Source organism: Lissotriton vulgaris, chromosome 3_1 (genome assembly GCF_964263255.1).
Source record: "Lissotriton vulgaris chromosome 3_1, aLisVul1.2, whole genome shotgun sequence".
Classification (NCBI taxonomy): Eukaryota; Metazoa; Chordata; class Amphibia; order Caudata; family Salamandridae; genus Lissotriton; species Lissotriton vulgaris.
This window is the reverse complement of record NC_141689.1, coordinates 1,081,567,870-1,081,590,718: the sequence shown is the minus strand read 5'-3', so window position 1 is coordinate 1,081,590,718 and position 22,849 is coordinate 1,081,567,870. Positions and strand designations below refer to the sequence as shown.

The 22,849-nt window shown below is 45.2% G+C and overlaps 1 protein-coding gene across 1 annotated transcript in view; it reads right to left on the bottom strand.

Annotated features, from left to right (window-relative positions):
* The window catches only part of LOC147727444 (albumin-like), a 475,469-nt gene that overhangs the window by 367,658 nt on the left and 84,962 nt on the right, over nt 1-22,849 (bottom strand). Inside the window, exon 4 of the mRNA XM_086961517.1 lies at nt 291-505. Within this exon, the coding sequence (XP_086817643.1) occupies nt 291-505 (215 nt within the window). The remainder of the gene's footprint in view (nt 1-290; nt 506-22,849) is intronic.

Here is a 22,849-nt window from a genome sequence, read left to right as displayed (position 1 = left end):
ATAGAACAAAAGCATAATTATGTTTTTGGGATCAACTTGGGACACCCTTGTGATAGGGGATATTTCTGAAACAGAATACGTGCAGCTGTGTGTTTTTTATGGCAACGTTCTGTTTTTGCTCTAATACTTTCAGCAACTTTCTGCTTTTGCTAACAGTTGTCATGTTTGATGTTTGTTCCAGCCTTTTCCAGTTCCAACTCTCTTCCACATTTTGATGCATCACAAAAAAATGACTTTCATGTTTACTTCTTATGCTATGTTCTTAAAAACCAGACAGTTAATTTTCTTACTTCTCTACATATGTGGCTGGGTCCTCTTTGTAACCTTTGCAGACTTGCTCTGGCTCCGGTTTTTCATAGGACGGCAGTGCATCTAGATCTGTGATTTTATATGATAGAAAGCAAACATTTCTGTCCTGGTCCAGCTTAGCACAGCACTGCATATGCGCCGGATACATCTCAGGATCTGGAGGGGGTTTACACATTACATCAAGTGCAACTGTAATCTGTGAGGAAATGCAATGTAATACAGTTTACACACCTTCCATTCTTGACACACCTTTTAGAGATTGTATTTTGATATGCACAACATTTAGTATGAACAAAAACAAGTCATTGAGTGAAGCTTTAAAGGGCAAAACCTAGTTAACCATATACATTAGGCATATAATTGAAAGAGACCACCAGCCCATATCAGAAAAAAAATCCACACAACGTCTAAACAGACCCACCAACTTGTCCTAACTGTTCCCATTGGTGCTGGGGCATAGCTATCAATAGTGCAATAGGTAAAGTGTATTGGGGGCCCAGAGTCCTGATTTCTCCACTGGACCCTAATTACGGTTCTATTTTACTTCTGATACAGCAGTTTAGTTGCTTGCACCTGGCTCCTTGATACCCTCACTAACCATTGCTTTGGTGGCAGCTGTGAGGTCAGCTACCATGGTAGATAAGGCAGTGTGGAAAAAAACTGCTCTTGTTTCAATGAAGCAAAGCAGATTGCTCCTCCACAAGGGGAGCTGCATGTTAGCAGCTCCCCATGCCGAAAAGCAATGCCGGCTCCCGCAGGACACGGGGAGCCGGCGGAACCGTGGGGGCATTGGGGCTCCCCCCACGGTCCCCAACTGAGAGGGCCAGCCCCAGGAGAAGGAAGTGCAGGGAACCAACCATCAGGATGGGCAGACTCCCACTGATCATGGCAGTGACCAAGGCAGACAGCAAAAGGAGGCTTGCTCCGACAATGCAAGACTCAAACACTTTGTCATCCTCTATGGCCCCAATCTCTTCTCAGGAACAAGCAAGGTCACATTGCTTTGTGTATGGGAAGGGCCGAGATGAAAATACAGATCCATCCATCATGGAGGTGGGGGGATCCACCCAGGATGGGACTTTCGGAAAAGGACCGATTCAGGAGTAGGGGTAGGAGAACTAGTCCTATATAACTTCCAACTTGAGGAGAGTAAAGAGAAGTTGGCTGTTGTGAGAATGGATTTCTTATTCCCTCATTTTCTACTACCCAGGGATGTAACCTTCACCAAGGAACATAAGCAATCCTTGTCACAATCTCTTAAATGAGACACGAGGATCTACATTTAGAACACTTGCAGACAGGTATGAAGTAATACATGCAGTGGATTTAGAATGATTGTCCAGAGCGGTATTCATTAATACCGGGACAGAAATTTGGGCACTTATGCAAGGAGGTATTATGTGTTACCCAAACTTGATCAATATCCTTGACAAGAGAAAGTAAATACAAAACCCAACTATATACAGACCATCGATGAAACATAATAGGAGTGAAGACCTAAATAGCATGCTGTAGATACTGCAGAATTGCTACACCAATAAAATAATAAAAATATTATAAAGTAGATTCTGGTAAAAAAAAAAGATAAGGGAGGGAATTAAAAAGAATTCCTATTATACCTTCCCTATAAATGTAAAGCATTTTTCCTAACCTCAATTCTGTAGATCCATGGTGCTTAACTTATGACTCATATATAGGCTTCAAATTCAGGACTTGAAAAAAGTGGGATATTAGTTGGGGAGGATAAGGGTCATTCTCAAGCAATGAGTCCTCAACTTTCCTTTACCTGGGAACCAAGTACCCTGTTGTAGAATTAGACTCTCTCAAGGTAGAGAGACAGAGTGGTTCAAAGCCTACTCAAGGGAGGTGGTGGATCCAGTACCCCAGTCTTCAGGCATGCTGCTAATAACAACCACAAAATCATCGTCCAGTCAGTGCTTTTAATTATGAAAAGGAACATATTGTTTTACACAATCTACTCAATAATACCTATTCATTTACAAATACACAAATGACAGCAGAAGCAAATGCCTACGGTGACACTCTCCAATCAGTTCACACCCAGAACCCTAAAACCGCAATACTTCCCACCTATACTAGAATCAATGCAATGTAGTCATCAAAAAACAGGCCTGCTGTCTTTGTCAGGGTGTCACCACATTAATAAAAACAGAAATATATCATTTTTAACCAATGCAACACCCTTGCAGTATAATCTTTAAATGGCATTCATTAGGGCATGAAAGGATTCACTGTTAACCTTGTGATTATCAATCAAGCCTTTCAAAACTGTTGTATGTGATTTCATAGAAAAGCAATCTCAGTGAATACCAATACTGAGAAACCATTACACCTAAACTGTTTACTGGAAATGTGGAGGATGATTGGTGCTTACCATTTCATAGACACTAATTAATAGAATGTCTTTTTTGTGTTTTGCATGCTTATTTTTTAATCAATGCTTGTAGGTTTTAATTCAAGAAACATTTTTGTCAGAGGTATTTACTTCAGTGCATTACTTCAGGGGACATTATTGCAATTTCTTTTTTTACATTGTCAAACAATTCTTATAGCATGCGTTTAATTCACTGATACCACACCACCACTAAACACCATCCTTCCATTACCCTCTCACAACCCATCAACGTCATCTATCCTGGCCCCCTAAAAATCCTCACTACGTCTAAACTACATCCATCCTTGGCCCTTAAATTCCACCCATCCCTGAGACCTAAAAGCCCTTTCTACCCATAAACTCTACCCATACCCTCTCACTATACCTAAACTCCACTCACTACACACAAACTCCACCCATCCCTGAACCCTGAACACCTTCCCTACCCCCACACTCCACCCATCTAAAACCCTAAAATAATTCACAACTCCTGTACTTCACACAATCCTGAACCATAAACCCCTTTTCTACACCTAAAGCTCACCCATTCCTGAGCCATTAAAACCCTCACCATCCCTAACCTCCACCCATCCCTGAACCTTAGAAGAAACCCTCACTACCCCTAAACAACACCCATCCCAGATCTTTAAAAAACCCTCACCATCACTAAACTCCACCCATCCCTAAACCCTTAAAACACCTCACTACTCTACCCTCCACCTAATCCTGAACTCTAAATCTGTTTCTGCCAATAAACTCCACCCATCCTGACCCCTAAACCCCTCACCACTACTAAACTTAACACATTTCTGACCATTAAAACTCCTTCACCATCTCTAACCCATACCCATTATTAAACCTTAAAAACGCTAAACAGCCCTTAACTTCACCCATCACTGAACCCTCAGAAAATCCTCACTACTACTAAACTCCACCCATTCATGAACCCTAAAAAATCCATTACACACCTGAACTCCACCCATCCCTGACCCCTTGTTGGACCTGGCCCTTTCTGCAGGCTAACCACCAAACTTGCTGCCTTCCTCCTCCCTTTTTGTATGACCTTGTTTTGTTGACTTTAGGATTCTGAGCACTTTACCACTTCTAACAAGTACTAAAGTGCATATGTTCTGTACTCTAGACATGGTATCATTGGCATATCCACAAATGGCATATTTAATTTACTTGGAAGTCCCTAGAAAAGTGCACTACATATTCCCAGGGCACTCAGTTTAAATGCTACTAGTGAGCCTCCAGCACTGTTTGTGCCACCCACTCAGTAACCCTTTAAACATGGCTCAGGCCAGTTTGACCTGGCAAGTTAAACTATTTGTATGCAAACCAGAGATGATAGACTGCACTCATATTTACTAAAACTTTTGAAGAAGCTCAACGGCTTTAAGGCTTGCAAACTTGATGCACACTTTGTCCGTACGCATTTCCAAGCTTGAAAAAAATGGAGCCGATGTCTGGTCCCCAGACAAGATGCACAGCCATAAATGAAGACTTTGGATTCATTTATTCATGTGGCTGTGCATCTTGTCTGGGGACCAGACGAGGCTCCATTTCTTTTCAAGTTAAACTACTTTCCAGGCCCCAACACCTTTCTTCTTAGTTTGAACCTAGACAGCGCATGAAGGGTCAGGATGATCTGTTGTATGTACTTTGTGGCCTTGAACTCCTCCTATCACTTTTGATTTGTCTAATCAATTGTCTTTTAAAATTCCTTGCTTGCCAGTGGGTAATATGTCTTCTTGGTCCTTCCTTTTTGCAAGTCGTTAACTCCTCTGGAGTATTTTAGCGGGAAGTGCAGGCTTCTGTTTTTTTCTATTTTAATTCTTTTCTGGAGCTCTTTTTTTATTCAAACAAGCGTTTTCCTGGCTCAGCTCGGTGCCCGTGAGGTTGCGTTACATGCCTCTTTGAATGGTACTGTTTGCCTGTGCGAAGCCCGTAGCTGCTTGAGTGTTGTGCTCCCACCACATATGGGATGGGTGACCCGAGATAGAAATATCTCTTGCAATTTGCTTGCTGTTTGGTAAAGTTGAGTCGTCCCACTGGTGAAGTCATCAGAATTTCTATCTGCGCACTTGTTCTCTCACACTTTTTTTCCAGCCAATATGGCCACTGCTGTTGTGATGTCACGCTGTACCTGAATCAACTAGGTTTGGTAGGCATTCCGCTCCAATAGCTTCTTTAGCTTTGTAACATCGCTATTGATGCGCCCAAGTCCCGTGCCTCCTGCTCCCGCAACATCTTAAGAACAATAGTCTCTCGCACCGATCCTGGTGAGCATGGCCCCACCTCGCTCATTCGCCCCCTACATCCAGAAACAGGCCACTCCGTAAGAGAGGTTGACTGCGAAGGCATGCAAGCTCCATGCAGTGACCTATAAGTGTCTGGAGCTGGTTACTTGTGTCCCTCGTCCTTCTCTCAGCTCTGCTAGCTGTGATAGAATTGAAACATAACATTGTCATCTTACTTGTGTTTTACCCAATATTATGATAGCATTATATAGATAATACATTATATTTGCATATTGTGTGTAGACACAACAGTAGATGCAGATGTCGCGTTAGTTAGGCTGACATCTATGCTACCATTTTAGCTCTTGAGGACTCCATTTTGCAATATAATTGAATCTGCTAATTGCTCATTTACAAAAATGGTCCTGTTAAGTTTTGTTTCTCCAATGCTGAAACTTTCTCATTAACGCATGCCTTTTCTGTTACATACAGGCCTTCTCCCACCTGACTAGAGTGAGGATAGGCCAGACGACCTTGGATAGTAGATAGCTTGCACCAGGCTGTGGAAATATTTATTTATTAAGTTTTATATAGCTCGAACAAGATCCTGAAGGATATCAGAGCGCTTTACAAAAGGATGTAAGGACAAATGCAATATCGACATCAAGTCAGAATAGAAAACTGGAATAATCGCATAATTACAGGACAACTGGTTTAAGGAGAGTAATACAATAAACAGGTATGGGCACCTATATGGGTTTTGCAGGTCTGCAGACCCGCCAACAGGAGAGCCAGGCGAGTGTTTAGGCCACACCCGGTGCAGCAGGAAAGGAACAACAGCAGGGAGAGGGGTAAGAGTGCCGATCCAATACACCCTGGCACAAGGGAAGGGTCTTGCTTTCATTGTAATGCCAAGCTGATAGTATAGCGTTGCTTTGCTCCCATGTAACTTCAGGTCATCACACTTTCAGCCAAATCAGGACTTTGTTGTTATCCAACAGCACTTGTTATAATTGCCTTTGCGTGGAGGTAATCAAATCAAGACTGTGAAAGAATATCATTATCTGAGACAAATGTTCTCACAAAAGTTGCAAAACACTTCCTATTTCTATCATATGGGATGAAAGGCAGACGCTCAGGTGGGGGCATTGCAGAAACAATATTTTTTCACTGGGAATAGACACTTCCAATCCCATCTTGAGGTTTACCGCATGAAAATTCCACCTATTTTATCTTTCGCTCTGGAACACACTCAGACAAAACCTGGCAACCAATAAAAGTGAAAGAAGGGCTAATTTTACAGAAATTGCCAACTATATCCCAATCGGTTCTGGTCTAGGCATTACGTCTTGAGTTATCTTTGGTGAGCCTAAATCCTAGAGCTATCTCTAACATAATAAGGTGGCCATACAATCTATTACACCCTAAAACTTTGAGGAATGCTGAGTGGGTAGATGTTGGTGCCCTGATTCCAGAACTTTCCATCGCTAAAATGTCTGGAACATTTATTTTTTACAAAGTTTGAGGTTTGCGGGGGATTCTGAGTAACAGAACCTGGTGAGAGGCACATAAGTCAATACATCCTGGATTCCCCTAGATTTTAAAAAAATGTACACGTTTGCTAGGTTTTCCTAGTCCACTGCTAGGCACTTTGAAAAAAAAAGTTCATTGACCAGTGGGCTTTCTGCTGCCCTGTGGCGTAGGCAGATTGGGGGCTATTGCTCAATATGCCCCCAAGAGGGGCAAAAAGACTGAGGCTATTTTTTTGGTGGGGTACAGGCATTAGTGTGCATTAGTGTGCCATTTTGAGGTAGCCCCCACCCCTACGTATAAAAAAACAGCATAGTCCCTGGTGCCTAGTGGTCCCGCGGGGTAAGATAAGGGGCTATTGCCCCCATATGCCTTCCAGGGGAGGTGGATAGACTGTGGCTACTTTTTTGGGGGGGTTTATTGGCATGCCCATTCTGGGCAGGCCCCATCCCTGCATATACAAAAATAAAAGGCCTGGTGCATAGTGAGTTTTCTGCCCCCCGGGGGGCAGATAAGGGGTCAATACCCCCATATGTCTCCCAGGGTGGAGAAAGACTCTGCAATTATTTTTTTTGGAGTGGGGGCATGCCCATTCTGGGAAGCCCTCACCTGTACATATAAAAAAATCGCCAGTGTCTAGTGGGCTTTCTGTCCCCCCAGGGTCAGATCAGGGGTTATTGCCCCCATCTGCCTTCTAGGGGGACAGAAATACATTTGCATTGCCATTCTCATTCTGGGCAGCCCACACCCCTGACCTATAAAAAATAATACCCTGGTGTCTCAGTGCGATGAGATAGCTCCATGAGCACCGAAACAGTGAAACTGAAACTAAGGTTCAGTTTAATTTTCAATGTACTGATGTCAGCAAAGACATGCGTGCAATCATCATTACATTGGAAACAAAAAAAAGCCTCTGGAGGTTGGGGAAGCTCTTCCCCACCTCCCGAGGCCAAAAAAAGGAAATTCCTCACCTGTTTGCAGCAGAGGATGCAGTGCTCATGTGCACATGACCGAATGGTGCCGTCATGAGCACACGATCACTGGTGCACATGACGGAACCATTTCGACATGAGAACCGAAGGGTTAAGCTTCAGTGTACACTACCTACACGGTGATCACACTTTGGACATGTACACAATAGCACTGTGTGCACGCAGTGGATACTTCATATGTGAGGAAAAATTTCAGTGCATATATGAGCCCTGGGCGGTAAATTCCGTTCCACTTGCAGAATTTGCGGGATTTTGGCAATTTCGCGTTCTGCAGAGAATACAGAATTGCCAAACATTCCGCGATCTGCGGCGTAGCGGAATTTTTCCTTGTTCTCTCTTTGAAAATGCGTGGTAGCGACTTACTGGGGTCCCTGCGATCGCCGACAAGTTTTCCTATCCTTTTGCGTGCACTGCGAGAGTGTGCGATCCTGAACAGGTCACTCGGACGCGCCACAGGACATCCGCGTTCGCAAACAGGAAACACGTATCGCGAGAGGGCTGTACAAGTGAAACAAGATGTCTGTGCCAATTGGCGACCGGATGGGTAAGTTCACGTGATATTTCCCTCTGAACATGCAAACAGCGTCCCCGAACAGGAAAAACACATCGCGAATGGGCGGAACAAGCAGTTCTGCATGCTTGTGGAATTCTGAGACGCTCGCAGAGATTTTTTTACCCATTTTGCAGAACTTTGCGTGACGCGACTACGCAAATTCCGCCCACCCTTAGTATATATGCTATACGTGTGTCATCTTGTGTGTACAAGTACAATGCATGCACTAAATGGGTGTCTGTCCGTACTTAATATCAGTGTGCACACATTCTGTAGGCATTCTCAATTACCACCATGTTCGTTTTCAATCATCACAATATGCATACTCACTACCAATGTGGAACAGTCGGCAGCTTAAGTTTACTATCACATGCATAAATCGTCAAACACCTATACCAGAATTCCTAACTTTTGTTTATAGACCTTTATAAAGAGATGCAGTGATAGTCCATGAGGCAAGCACAAAAAGAAGAACGCAAACTCGCACACGTCACCCCACTGACAGGATGGAGATGCGTGCTCAATCACCCAATGGTTTGGAGTGGAAGGCGTCATCCTTTCGCGTCTGATGACGAATGTTGCACATAATGAACATTTTCAAATCTCTGCTGTGTGCTTGGATACAACCTCCTGTGCATGAGTGGCCATCTTACAGAGTACATCGTTTTGCTTCCCAGTACATTTGAATTCATTAGTTAATTCACATGGAGTATTCTTCCAGTAAAAAAGCAGATATCTCACACTCTATGAGGAAAAATATCCCAGTATAGCGGGATTTGCTTCACGGGGTGAGAAGAGTAATAGGTAGGGTTGGGAAGTATGGATGTTGGATGGCTTACTGCATTAGAATATCTTTTGAGCGTTCTTGAGCTTTCCATTTACAAATATTGCTTCCTATATCTTATGTTCTATATTTCTATTGGGGGCAATGCCTGCTACTACAGCTCACTGAATGTACACGTTTAGCAAATTAAAGCATTTGTAAAGTTGTTGTGTGCCATATATGAAAAGCTATGGCAACCCTGGTATGAATATAAGCTTATCAGGAAATGCATCACTTCTGGCAGAGGAGCAGAACATTGTCACCTTTCTAAGAGAAATGTATTGACCATTCGTACATGTTCTGAGATTCGGGAAGGTTTATAGGCTGGTATTTAAATGTTTTCGTCTTGCATTTCTCGCTTTGTGTGTGTCTCTGTGGTATCTCTTTAGTGCAAATAAAGCCAAAGAGCAGGGTAGTACTTTACATGGTCAAAGTCAATGAGTGATAGGAACGGTGGCTGGTTTTTGGGCTGTTTATTTGGTAGAGGAGTAGTGCATGGTGGGCCTTTTTCTCCAGATTACTGTGCTTCTTGTGGGTGGCTTGATACAGAGAGTAAAATGAAAGCATTGTGTTTGTGCAGAGTAACTCTCATTGCAACAACCGTGTTGCTCTCAAGTTGCATGAGCATAACTTGCAACACATACTTTCAATTGTTTTTGATTGTATCACAAGTTCATTACATGCTCCAGGCTTTCTTAGGAAGGTAGTTAATGATTATCAGACCATTCTCATTTAATTATTTTACGTTTTGTCATGCAATAGTTAACCTGATAATGTGCTGTATGGATAAAGATCTATAAGGTCCCAAAGGCAAGACCGATTGGCTATACCAATGTTTATTAAATGTAAGTCATCCCTAAGGTAGGGCCTAGGTAGGCCAAAGGGCAGGGTGCAGTATATTTGCAAGGTCGGACATTTACTTTTGAGCTTTAAGTGTCCTGGTAGTGAAAAACTGCAAAATTCATTTTTCACTACAGCAAGGCCTATCTCTCCCATAGATTAACGTGGGAATTGCCATAAAGCATCTCTTAAGTGTAATTTCCCATTGGGAGCAGATATAAAATGTGAGTTTTGTGTCTCGGGGCTTACAATTAAAAACAATCACACAAAGGGTGCTGGAGTGTGACATTTGCATCCTCAAGGTCCATCGCTAGGCTGATGGGCCTTCCTGAGGTAGATTGGGAAGGTGGAGCTGTCACTTGCACCTGAAGAGGGCTGTGCCTGTCCCCGCAAAAAAGAGCTTCATACCCCCTGTAGTGTGTCTGGAGCCAGGGCATGTAAGGCAGGGACCTTGTGATCTCAATGGCCTCTTTGATGTCTCCCCCATTTCAAAGATACATTTGAGTATAAGTGCTGGATCCCTGACACCACCAAATCAGAACTCTTCTGGAACTAAGGTCATTCTGCCTGGAAGAAGACCTGCTGTGTAGCAGAAGGGGCTGCCACTTTGCTACATGCATTGCTGTGTTGGCCTGTTGCCTGATGTTTACTGAGCTGTTTGAGGCACTGCCACTTTGCTACCTGATCAGCTCTGTTGGCCTGCTGCATACTGCTTATTGCCTAAGAGTGAGAGGGACTGAAACGTCTTTCCAAAGGCTTGTTGGCTTGCGTCTTGTTCTCTGAAGTCTCTTCTTACAGCTCTGCTGGTGCTGCTGGACTCCATCTGTGAGTCCCACTCATTACTGTGGTGCCGTCTCCAGTTTGGGGCCTTGGAAGTGGGTTTCCATTTCTACAGCCACTTTAAATAAAGCTTTTGGGCTCTTCACGACCGCTTGATCAGAACAAGGGGGCGCAAGTTCGTCTCTTTGCACAGCAGCATCGCCGTTCAAAACTGAAAGGCCTGGGCATGTCAGTCTGTAATGCCCAGCGGCTCTTTGCACCCGCGCAGACCAGCAATGCTCTTTTGCACTCCTTTCCTATGAACAGGACTTTTGGTTCGACTCGGGAAGGTAAAATTTCAGCAGGACCTGCTTTGAGTTGTATCCGACCCGTGCTCCATCACTGTAGGCTGGACTTTTCAGATTCAGCCCAGTCTAGGGCGACCTCAAGTAAGACATTAGCGCTGTTGACTTCTGAGCACTGTTTTTGAATTTAATCTTTAAAAATTCGTATCTCGACTTCTACTGATTACATTTTTGTCATTTCGGTCTTGTTTTATTCAGATAAATATTCTCTATTTTCCTAAACTGATATTGAGTCTTTTTGTGGTGTTTTCACTATGTTACTGTAATTAATGTATTTCACATATACTTTACATATTGCCTCCTAAGTTAAGCCTGACTGCTCTGTGCCAAGTTATGGGAGGGTGAGTGCCAGTTAAATTAGGGTGTGCATCTGACTTACCCTTACTAGAGTGTGGCCCCTACTTAGACATGATATGTAACTGCCCACTAGAGACCCCATTTCAAACATTAGCAGTAGCGGTGTGATAGGACTTGTATTTGTGCAGTGCCTTACAGAAATTTGGTGTACACTGCCTTCCACATCTAAGACCATTACGAGTTTTCCCTTTTGTCTCTCAATTGGTCCTTTTTCTAAATGTACTACTGCTTCATCTTCATCACCTTGGAATTCTGTTTGATTGCTGCACCTGTGAGGCCTTGTCAGAATGGCAATACATTTCTGGCTCCTATCATACTACACTATGAAGGAGCTGAAGGGTTTCAGCAAGGAGAGGGGGCTGGCTGTGCAGAGGAGATCCACAAGGCACAATCTCCAGACAGTCATGTTTGCTTATGAAGAAACATGCTGGCCAGCAGCATCAACAGATGACTCTGTGGAAGACTCTGATGGGGCAGGTCCCTCTGGAAGTCTACAGGATGCAAAGCCTTTGAACCTCCTGGAGGATCCGAACTAGAAGCCTATGCAAGCAGTGACCCTAAGATGGAAGCAGAGGAGAAGAAACATGATTTTGCAGAGTTTCGGGAGGAGAGGGGGAAGGCTACAAAGAGGGAGTACCCTGCTGGATCTACTGCTGGGAGCAGTGTCTCCTCACATACCCTGCCCCCTGAGGGGTTTAAAGACAGACAGGGTGAGAGGGACCTGCAGCTGCAGATGGCTCAACTATCTGAAGAGGAGAGAAGAGCCGAGACTGACAAAGACCTGGTAGAGAAGAGAAGGCCTGAGGCTCAGAGAGCATTAGCCAAGGAAAAACTTGCCATGAGAGCAGCTGAGGCGGAGAGAGCCATGTAAGGAAGAAACCTCTTGAGTCTAAAAAATCTGGACTTAAAAGAAAAGCAAGTAGAGTCCAGTGGTGGAAGCGAAAGTACCATGTCCAGGGCTGAAGGAAAGGTCCAGTCTCCCAGAGACTTGTTGACTGTAGTGGGGCACAGTGGGACAGATGTTCGACTGTTTTTTGTGCTTGCAAACGAGAATTTGGCCCGTTTGCGACTGCAAAAATGGTCAGCCCAATGTACAAACCATATTTTGCGAGTCCCTAACCTATTAGCGACTCGCAAAATATGGTTTAGCACTCCCTATTAGGAAGGGGCGTGCCAAGAGTGTCCCTTCCTAATAGTGAGTGTAAATAGCATGTAAGATTGTTTTGCGACCGCATTTGTGGTCGCAAAACACTCGCAATTAACCACCCTTTTCAAAAAGGTGGTAAGCCACTCGCAAATGGGAAGGGGTCCCCAGGGGACCTCTTCCTGTTTGTGAATGGGTGCGAAAATATTTTTAAGAGCAGGAGGGGTCCCAGGGACCACTGCCTGCCCGTAAAAAATGAAGCTGAAAAGTTAAATTTTTCTTTATTAAATGCATCCCATTTTCCTTTAAGAAAAATGGGCTGCATTTTTTTTTAAAAACTGCTTTATTACAAAAGCAGTCACAGACATAGTGGTCTGCTGACCCCAGCAGGCCACCATCCCTGTGAGTGCAAGCCATTCATAATGGTGTCGCAAATTGTGACAGCCTCATGAATATTAATGAGGCATGCAATTTGCAACCCCATTTGGAATTGCAAACAGTGTCTGAGACACTGTTGTACTTTCTTTTTTGCGAGTCACAAATTGCGAGTGGTTGTACATTTGGCTGAGGATCCCTTAGCAGGATTGGGTGGGTTTTCTAAGGAGGCATGTACAAGGTGATGGGAGGGATGCCCAACTGTCCCAAGGTGGGAGAGACCACTGTGAAGGAGACCCTCATCAAGAGATACAGCTTCATCCCAGAAGAGTGCAGGTTGAGATTCAGGGGCAGTAGGACACTGTCTCACCAGTCCTTGAAGGATGACGTGGGTCACTTTTTCAGGGCACTGGATGGTTGGGTGAAGGGTAGTATGGTGAATACACTTGAGGGGTGGTACAATCTGATTGCTAGAGAGCATATGTTTAGTCACTGTTTTCCAGAGCTATGCCAACACCTGGGGAATTGTAAGTTATGTGACCCTAGGGAGCTTGCAAAGGAGGCAGACCACTGGGTGAGTGCCAGAGTGTCTGAGATGGTATTGGAGTGTAATCCCAAGGAGGGTGGCTCAGGTTTTACCCAGCAGAGTGAGGTGGATGGTCACAGTGACTGAATCAGGTCCTAGTGTAGTAATGGGGGAAAAGGATCCCATGTTTTTTTCAAGATGAAGAAAAGGGATGGGGTTGGGCAGAGTACTGGGTGAACTATTTCCAGTCTCAATGCTTGGCTTGCTCACAGAGGGGGCAAAAGCAGGGGGACCTGCTCTGTACCAGGAGACCATCCACAGATGGGAGTCACACATTATCAGAAAGCTGAGGGGGGTGGCTTCCACAAGCGCCATACCAGTTCAGGTTTCTGGGAGTACTAATCCACAGTGGAGATTACAGAGGCCCAGATGGAGGGCAGGAGTTGGAAACAGTCCACAGTGGGAGGACTAGTGGGTCAGGGGTTGCCAGTTCTGAGATCATGACACCCCAAGACTGACAATAGTAAGGCCACTTCTGGCCTAGGGGGGCTCCATGCACTGTCACAGGGACAGAGGGCTGGGGACCTGCGTCAGGCAGACTTTTGCACAACACACCCAGAGGGTTTTTCCCTTGAGGGCGGTGGTTGTACCCCCCTGGAAGTCCTGGCTTGCCAGGCACATGTTCAGCCTATGGGTAGTAACCCTGGGTTGAAAGACCAGTGTTGGGATACCGGCCCTGAACTGGTGGATGGGAGTGTGGAGGAAAGGTGCCAGTCACCTGGGGATACTGCCCCCCACTCTGAGAAACCACAGAGGTTAGAGACCCTGAGATGGCCGGGAGCCTGGCTCTAAAAACTGACAGCTGTCAGTAACCTCTGTTGGTTGTTATGCTTGTGTTCAGAGGTTTCCCTGGGTTCGGGCAGAAGTCAGACCCAAGGGGTAGAATGGGCCACAGCACAGTATTAGCCATGGTAACAATGTCTGCCTACTGGGATGCAGTTTATGAGCAAAGTAAGGTTAGGTGCTACACAGATGGGGTCCACAGGTTACTGAGGAGGGTTCCCCATAGGTCAGTTCCCTATGCAGGGAAGTCCAGCAAGGTATTGATTAGTCTACCCTGGCTTTAGACTTGAGGGGGGTTGTATTGGACCTGGCTAAATATGAAAATATGAAAAGTCAACCTGGCCATAATGGAGAGTGGATCGGTTACAGTTCCAAACAGGTCGCCTTGAAGAGTGGTGGTTCGTATTTGGACAGGGTGCATACCTCTTCCAACTCTACACCCCATTTCTAACACCCCAAATTACCCCTCATCAACCCTAAACATCACCCGTACCTAAACTAAAAAATCCCTCACTACCCCGAAACACCACCCAAGTTTAATGTAATTTAGAATTTTACCTTTAAATGTTTTCTTTACATTTTGATTTATTTTTATTTCCTTAAAAGTGTCTTGGTTTTCCATGACTTTGTTTCCTCCAGTGGGGTTTCTCAGCTTGCATTTTTCCATTGACTCACACATCATTTCAAAACAATTCTGTGACCTTTATTAAGACATGTATTAACCCACTTGTAAATTTGTGATTGACAATAAAGCATTTCCATAATTTATTTAGAACCTGTAACAATTCACTCTAACTTTGTCATCTATACTACTATTAAAAAGCAAGAACTTTGAACCTTTGAGGCGGGTAAACTCGGGAACCACAGCGCCAATCCACACACCCGATACATCATTGTAATCATCAGGGTGTGCAGATGGACATAGGCTATATAAACTATAAAAATATGCGTTATTTAAAAATTTACCTTAAATAAAAAAGTAGTCCCTTCGAAGTAGCGCCGGCCGCGACCTGCGTGCTGACGTCAGGAGCGCGGGGAGGAGCGGCCTCCAGGAGCGCGAAGAGGAGCGGTGGCCAGCGGCGGACAGGCGGTGAGGACCGGCGGACAGGCGGGAGGAACGGTGACGAGCTGCAAGGAGCGGCGGAGCGGTGAACTGAGGAGCGCGGGGAGGAGCGGCAGCTGAGGTAAGGCTCCGGGGGACCCATGGACAATGTCGGGGCAGGCGGGGGTCGGGCAGGCGGGGACGGGGCAGGCAGGGGACGAGGCAGGCAGAGGACGGGGCAGGCGGGGGACGGGGCGGACGGGGGCCCGGGCTGCTGGACAATGTCGGGGCGGGCAGGGTCCCGGGCTGCTGGACAATGTCGGGGTGGGCGGGGGTCGGGGAAGCCTGATTGCTCCCGGACAAGGTCGGGACGGGCTGCTAGTTGTCAATAAAGCATTTTGATTTTTGATAAATTATGAGCATGAATATTTCTTCTACTTTGAACGATGCTGCAACATAGGCTTAGGGCCCACCAGCAGATGTCCCTGCATGCTAGAGCCGTTGAGCAAAAGCCAAAGCTCCGGGAGTGCTTGAAATCATTAGAAAGATCACCAATTCCATCCCTAGAAATATTAGGGTCACTTTTAACCAGAAACTTTATTGTTCACTAAAGGGGGGGGCTGCTGTATTCATGTATTCCTGACAGCCACCCCCACCTACCACTTAGCAATGGTGGTTCCCCTGACCTTCCTGGAGCACCACTAAAACCCATATACAAGTTTTCGACAGCCCCAAAGACAATTCTAGATCCTCATTCATTATTTTATTATAAGTTTTACAATGGAGCCTAGCACCTCAATAATCGCTTTTATAGTTTTTTTTAGAGGCAGCTTTTTTTTCAATTCTAGGTTACCTTGCCACAACCAAGCATTCTTGTCTGGCCATGTTGGGGGCCTCAGGTAAGCCCCCCATGGCTTCTATGGCTCCCCACACACTTGTCAATATTCCTGGGTCCCGAAGCATGAGCCAGCTTCTTTCACACCTGCCTCGCCTGCTGCAACCGGGAAAGGAGGGAACAGGCATTCATCTCTCTTGCCATTCACATTCAGCACAGGGAGAATGCTCTGTGTTGGGTGTGCCTACCCCCGGTAACATGGGCACAGGAGGGGAGGAGCACCTGCCTCAGTCCTCACTGCCTTTTTGTGTCCCGAGGGTGATATGGCCCCCCAGGGTCATTGGTGTTGGCTCCTGAGAAGATAGGGGCCATCTATGAGCATTGTGATAGACCCAAAGAGGGGAGTCAGATGCACGCCCTAGTCATTTGTGTCAGCTTCTGTCTTGGGGAGATGGGCCCCCCAGGAACATTCACTAAGGGCTGTCTAATCCCAGTTGGTCTCCAAGGAACCAAACGTCTTCCTTCTCCCTCTTTTCTCAGGACAGGAGGTGGCATTTTTGAAGGTTCTGGTGCTGTTTTCCTCCTGGTGCTTACCTACTGGCCTAATAGATTTTTAAATTCTTGGGTAACTTGAGTCCTTTTTTGTTCCTTCTCTCCCTACTCAGGACCAACCTCTGTCCAGGACCTGGTGCTAAGCTTTGAGCTGCCCCCACCCCGTAGCTCTCAAGACAAATTTCCCACAAGTCTGCACTCTTCAGGTCCCATAGCCCCTGCGGCGACATGGAGGGCACCCATGTGATAGTAAGAGTCAGGGATCTACCGCTCTGCAGGCCCAGGTCCTCAAATGCTCCGGGGTAATCCTTTCCTGCAGGGTTCCCCAGCAACCTCATCCTTCTACTGTCCCTCAAATGGCTTAAATGTTAGTGACCCTGACCCCGTAGATATGAATCCACATAGACCCATACAGGCTAAGTTCAGGGTGCTCCAGAACCCCAGACATCGGCTGGTCTTCTTCGGGGTCATGCAAAATCCATCTTCTTTTTCTCCTTCTCTCCCCTGTGCAGAGGTTTTTATGTGGGTGTGGAAAGTTGCAGAAGATAGATGCCTCTATCCAATCCTAAGATGTCTCATTCTACACCAGTTCCAACCCTTCTGCACAGCATTTTGTGGCATTTCTATGCTTCCACTTTAAGTGGTCTGTTGAAAGACCTTCTCTAAGAGTTTACACCCTGATTCTAAATGCCACAGATGCCTGGTCACATCCCTCCAAAATTTTAAAGGGCAGCCATTCCTTTCATTAGCTCCAAAGAACTGGACTTTCCCCGTTGTCCACCTTGGAATGACCCTTCCCAATTCTGTTGCAATTTGAAAAGTAACTCTGCCATGCACGAGGGGCCCGATTCACAGAACTAACTTAAGACAAAATCCCAAACTTACTACCATTTTGGTATTCACAGAAGGCAATTACTCATTTTGGTATTCACAGAAGGCACGTTCTCATTTTGGTATTCACAAAAGGCACTTACTTATTTTGGTTTTCACAGAAGTTAGGAGTCCTAACTTTAGGACTCCTAAATGCCTTCTGTGAATACCGAAAGTCTGAAAGTTAGGATTTTTCTCAGTTTAGGAGTCCTAAAGTTAGGAGTCCTAACTTTACGACTCCTAAACTGAGAAAATCCTCACTTTACGACTTTTGGTATTCACAGAAGGCATTTAAGAGTCCTAAAGTTAGGACTCCTAACTTCTGTGAATACCGTAATGAGTATGTGCCTTCTGTGAATACCAAAGTGAGTAAGTGCCTTCTGTGAATACCAAAATGGTAGTAAGATTAGGATTGTGTCTTAAGTTAGTTCTGTGAATCACGCCCATTGTGCCCGCCCTTTTGTTGACCAGGAACAACAACTTGCAAGTGGGTCTATTTTGAGGTGAGGCCTTTGGTCCTGTGTTAGACCTGACAGCATTAGGGTGGTCTTCCCCCCAATGTTTTACCTTCCTTCTCCACATTTTATTACCTCTTTTTTGCTGGTATTGGGGTTTTGCACTCATTATCACTGTTACCCAGTGCTAAAGTGCTTCTGCTCTCTCCCCATAACATGTCAATATTGGCTCCTCACCAATTGGCATATTTAATTTACTTAAAAGCCCCTAGTAAAGTGCATTACATGTGCCCAGGGTCTGTAAACGAAATGCTACTAGTGGGTCTGAAGCACTGATTGTGCCACACCATTTAGTAGCCCTTTAACCATGTCTCAGGCCTCCCATTGCAGAGCCTGTGTGTGCAGTTCACGCTGTCATGAAGACCTGGCAAAATAAACCTTTCGCCAGGCCCAAACCTTCCCTTTTTATACATTTAAGTCTCCCCTAAGGTAGGCTGGTGACAACACAGAGGGCAGGGTACAATATATTCAAAAGGCAGGACATGTACTTTTAAGTTTTACATGTCCTGGTAGTGAAAAACTATCTAATTCGTTTTTCACTACCGCAAGGCCTATCTCTCCCATAGGATAACATTGGGATTACCTTATTACATTTTATAAGTGTAATTTCCAAATGTCAAGAGATAAGCCCTTCAAATCTAATGTCTCTAGAATCACAATTTAAAACCCAAACTTGTGGTGGAGTCGGATTTTAAATTGCTGTTCTGAAAATGCCACTTCTAGAAAGTTCGTATTTTCTTGCTTTTGCCATTTGTTACATGTAGCCTTTCTCTAATCACATGATGGAGTGTAGTTGGCAGTGGGGTTTTGTGAATTCCTCCAAGCCAGCTATGCACAATGGCCACTTAGATGTGTCTCGATGGGCAATCTCTGGCAGGATGTGAGGGAGGAGCTGAGCACAGCTTAATTTACACTTGAATAGGCTGAGCCTTGTCCAAATGCAAAGGGCTGTATACCCCTCCTGTAGTGAGTCTGGAGCCAGCGCAGCAAGGGAGGACAATTGTGCACTTCAAAGGAATGTCTTTGAAGTATCCCACAATATAATGGCACCACGGGGTACAAGTAATGGACCTCAGACACCGCCACCACTTCAGTACACATCTGGACCTCTGCCAGGAAGAAGGACTGCTGTGCAGCTGAAGGCCTGCCACTCTTGAGGGCTGCACTCTGCTGGACTCCTGCTTTTCTGTGCTGAAGTGCTACCTTGTTCCCTCTTGGCTGGGAGAGAAGCACTGGACCTGAATCACTTCAAAGGCTAGTTGGCTGGCCTCCTGGTCTGTAACCTCAGGGACTTAACAGGCTTCCAAACCCTGCACCTGGACTCTCCGATATGTGAGTCTATCCTGTCAAATGGTGCCACCCCAGTCCTGGACCCTTGGAATTGGGCATAAGGTGCTTGCCAGGGGAACCAACACATCTTCTCTGCTGAGCGATGCATCCCTGAGAAGAACTGATGCATCTCATCAGCTGAGGGGGGCATCCTCAAGCAGAATCTACGCATCATCAATGTTGCCTAGATTCGACCTGTTGTAAAAGACTCAGGTTGTCACCACCTCCCGCATCTTAAGACCGACACATCGTCTTTGGAACAAACGCTGCACAACTCGTTTCCCGGTGCAAACTGCTCACATCCCTCACTGACAGAAGCCTCAACAGCGACACAAAAACTCTGCTTCGCAGCTTCATCGCTCATTGGAGTCGTCGCATCGCCTCTGCTACACCTCAAATCCTCGACAACAGACTTCGTATAGCATTCCCTTCAACGGCATCCTCAATGTTGACGCAGCAGGCGATTGCACTGCAGCCTCACTGCAATCCATAACCGATGCATCACCTTGAATGAGTGACGCATCTTTGACCTGGATCCATGCAACACTCCTCAACCACAATTTAAGGTACTCTGTTCAGCGAGCCTAAATGGGTTCCTGTAGCCGGCCCATGGTCCATCGCGGTTGGCCTGAACTTGTGACTTTTTCCTGGTACGGCACGACTAGATATCCCCAATAGTTCGGTAGGAAAACAGGGCTTTTTGCAGAAGTCCACCACTTTTTGCCCCCATTTGTACTTCTAGATGATGGTTTTCAACTCTGACAGTGCTCTGAAGCCTGCTAACAAGGCTAACGTGCCAGTTCTATTTTCCTAAAACATTTACGTGTTAATTTGCAATCCCAATTGGCAGAGACTTTACCCCATTAAAAGTCCCTAGCATATGATACCAGTGGTACCCAGGGCATAGGTGGCTAAGAGGTCCCACACCCTTCAGGATTTAGGGGGCCCCCTGACACCAGAACCTCAGTTCTGATTGACTTACCTCAAAGAAGGACCATGAGGCGACCCTTGCCGCCAACAACCGGACTTTGTCCACCACCACAAAGCAAAAGAGTGTAATTAAGTGCAAAAGACTTGGAACTGAGTGAATGGCCCTCGTCCTCGGGTTAAACTCAATACTCCCAAATAGGAGGACCCATGTGGAAGTCAAAAGTACCCTCAGACTCCCCTGGATTGGTGGGATGAGTCCCTTGCAAAGTACAGGTAAAACAACGGTCAAGGTCCAAAGAATCACTGGCCATCGGGTCCTGTGTGGTGTCGCCCACAGTTAAATGGTGTAGTGCATTCTGGGAGTTGTAGTCTGGATCCACGTTTCAAGCCTCTAATGCAGTCCCCTGGACCTCCAGACGTCGAAGTTCCTTTAAGTTACTTTTACGGCTACCAAGACTTGTTGGTCACCAGTCTGGTGACTGACCCCTTAACTCAATGTTGCATTAAGAAAGCATTCCACAACACCTGTGAGTGATGTTGGCAACGACCCCGCTTTTGTGATTTTTCAACCCCATTCTGGCAGCACCCTCTCTGTGGGAAAAACAGCTAACCACTGGCCCAGTGTAGGACCACTGGCAGCTAGGTCAACCACTGCACCCGGGCTTCAAATGCCAGGTAAAATTGAACTTACTGTGTGGGACCCCCCCACCACCTCTACCCTGTGAGGGTAGAAGGCAAACTGACCCATAAGTGATTGATTGTCACTAGTAGGTTTTGCCATTGACCATAATGTTGAATGAAAGCTGTATTGAATCCACTTATTCTCCAGTGCCTTGACAATTCATAACTCCAGTTATATGTATAATAAAAAGTTCCTTTTTGTTACTAAAATTATATTTAAAAAATGCTCTATTTTTATAAATTCATGTCGGATTTCTATTGAGATATCTCAATTACTTATTAAGCATATTGAGACTGTAAAATGCTTAACACATGTTCCTCTAGTAGTCTGACTGCTCCTTGCCACACAACCCAGACTGAGCTAAGGATTTATTGTTATGAATCCAAGTATCATCTTTGAGGCATTGTGATAATATTGTATCGTAAGGTTACCCAGCCATTCCTCCTAATATTCCACTTTCCGATAAGTGCTTTGTGCTTTTTGGATTTAATTTTCTCTATAAACTTGGAAAATCATTATCTCCAGTTCCACTTATTAGATTCTTGTCATTTTTGGACTTGTATTTATTAAGATCAGAACTATTTTCCTAACCTTGTGTGGAATCATTTTGTGTGATGTATTCACTGTTTTACTGCTTGAAGTGTTGCACAAATACTTTACACCCAGCCTCTATGTTAAAGCTGACTGCTCGGTGACAAGCTGCCAGCGGGTGAGCACAGGTTAAGTTAGGGTTTGCCTGCCTCTAACCCTGACTAGGACTATGGTTGCTGCTTGACCACGGCTCATACCCCAGTCAAGCAGCAGCCAAATTTCTAAAATTCTCCATCTGACAAGCAGAATAATTAACTTGGCCCATCAGGGGAACAAAGGCCTGGAATCTAATTAGAAGGTGATTCAGAGAAATATTGCAAATCCTCAAGTGCCAGAAGTAGTGCATATATGGCAAAAGTCACATTCAATCTGCACCCAGGGTCCTTTTTACCGTAGGATCAGTGCATCACCCTAGCCTCTAGGCTTAGCTTTGGCAAACCTGCAGTTTGGTGCAGGTTTCGCCCATAATGTATAATGAAGTAAGTACACACTCTTAGTTAACCACTACCAACTTACACTATGAATACCCACTCATATTATAAGAACACCATCAAATCAGCACCAATCCCTGAGGGGACTCTTCTGTGACAGGCTACCCGTGCACAGATACCAGGCTGAGTTGGACAGTGATGCCACTTGCAGACTTGTGCATACCTGTGTGCAAATGTGTTCATGTGCAGTCACCCCAAAGTCTCTTACCCGAGTTGCGCAACAGTGGTAGCTAGTCTTCCCAATCCATTTTATGGTTTAAATGTCTTTTTGATTTTTTTTTTAAAAAGGCACACAACCATATCCATGTACAATGTAGCTGTCAACCATCAGGCTCTAAACAGTGCAACCGGACAGAGTCAACTGAAGGCATGGGTTCAGCATTCAAGGCAAAATTAGTCAATTGCTCGTACATGATATGAAAATTGTAAGAATAAGAAAAGGAAAAGAAGAAACCAACCCCCCTTTCCCAGGTACCTCCCTCCCTCCTCCCGTCCAGTGCTCCCTGTCCCAATCCATTTTAGCAGAGTTTACATTGAGTAAGACTCAGTTAGAGAGACTCATGCACAGTAAAATAACTGGGTAGTCCAAAAAGCACAATTCAGGGAACTAAATGGGTCAGAACCCATTTTCTTGCGAATTGATTATCTATAGTCAGGCTTGATGCTTATGTGGCTATAGTAGAGCAGAGATGTATCTGTAGTGCAGGTTTCGCCGTTCATCCGTTGAAGGTCAATATATTAGTGATCATGGTCTATGATCACTTACTCTCTTCTTCTGATCAGAAACAGAGGTCCGCATGTGGGGGTTCCGCAAATTAGGAGTCATTCCGCAATGTGGCAATTATGCATGGTGGTCAATTTAGACTTTTCTGTGTCAAACAATTTCCCCGCTAGTGTTCTACACATTCATATGCATTGCAGTTATCATCTTCCTTGTACTGCTGATGAGAGTTACAGT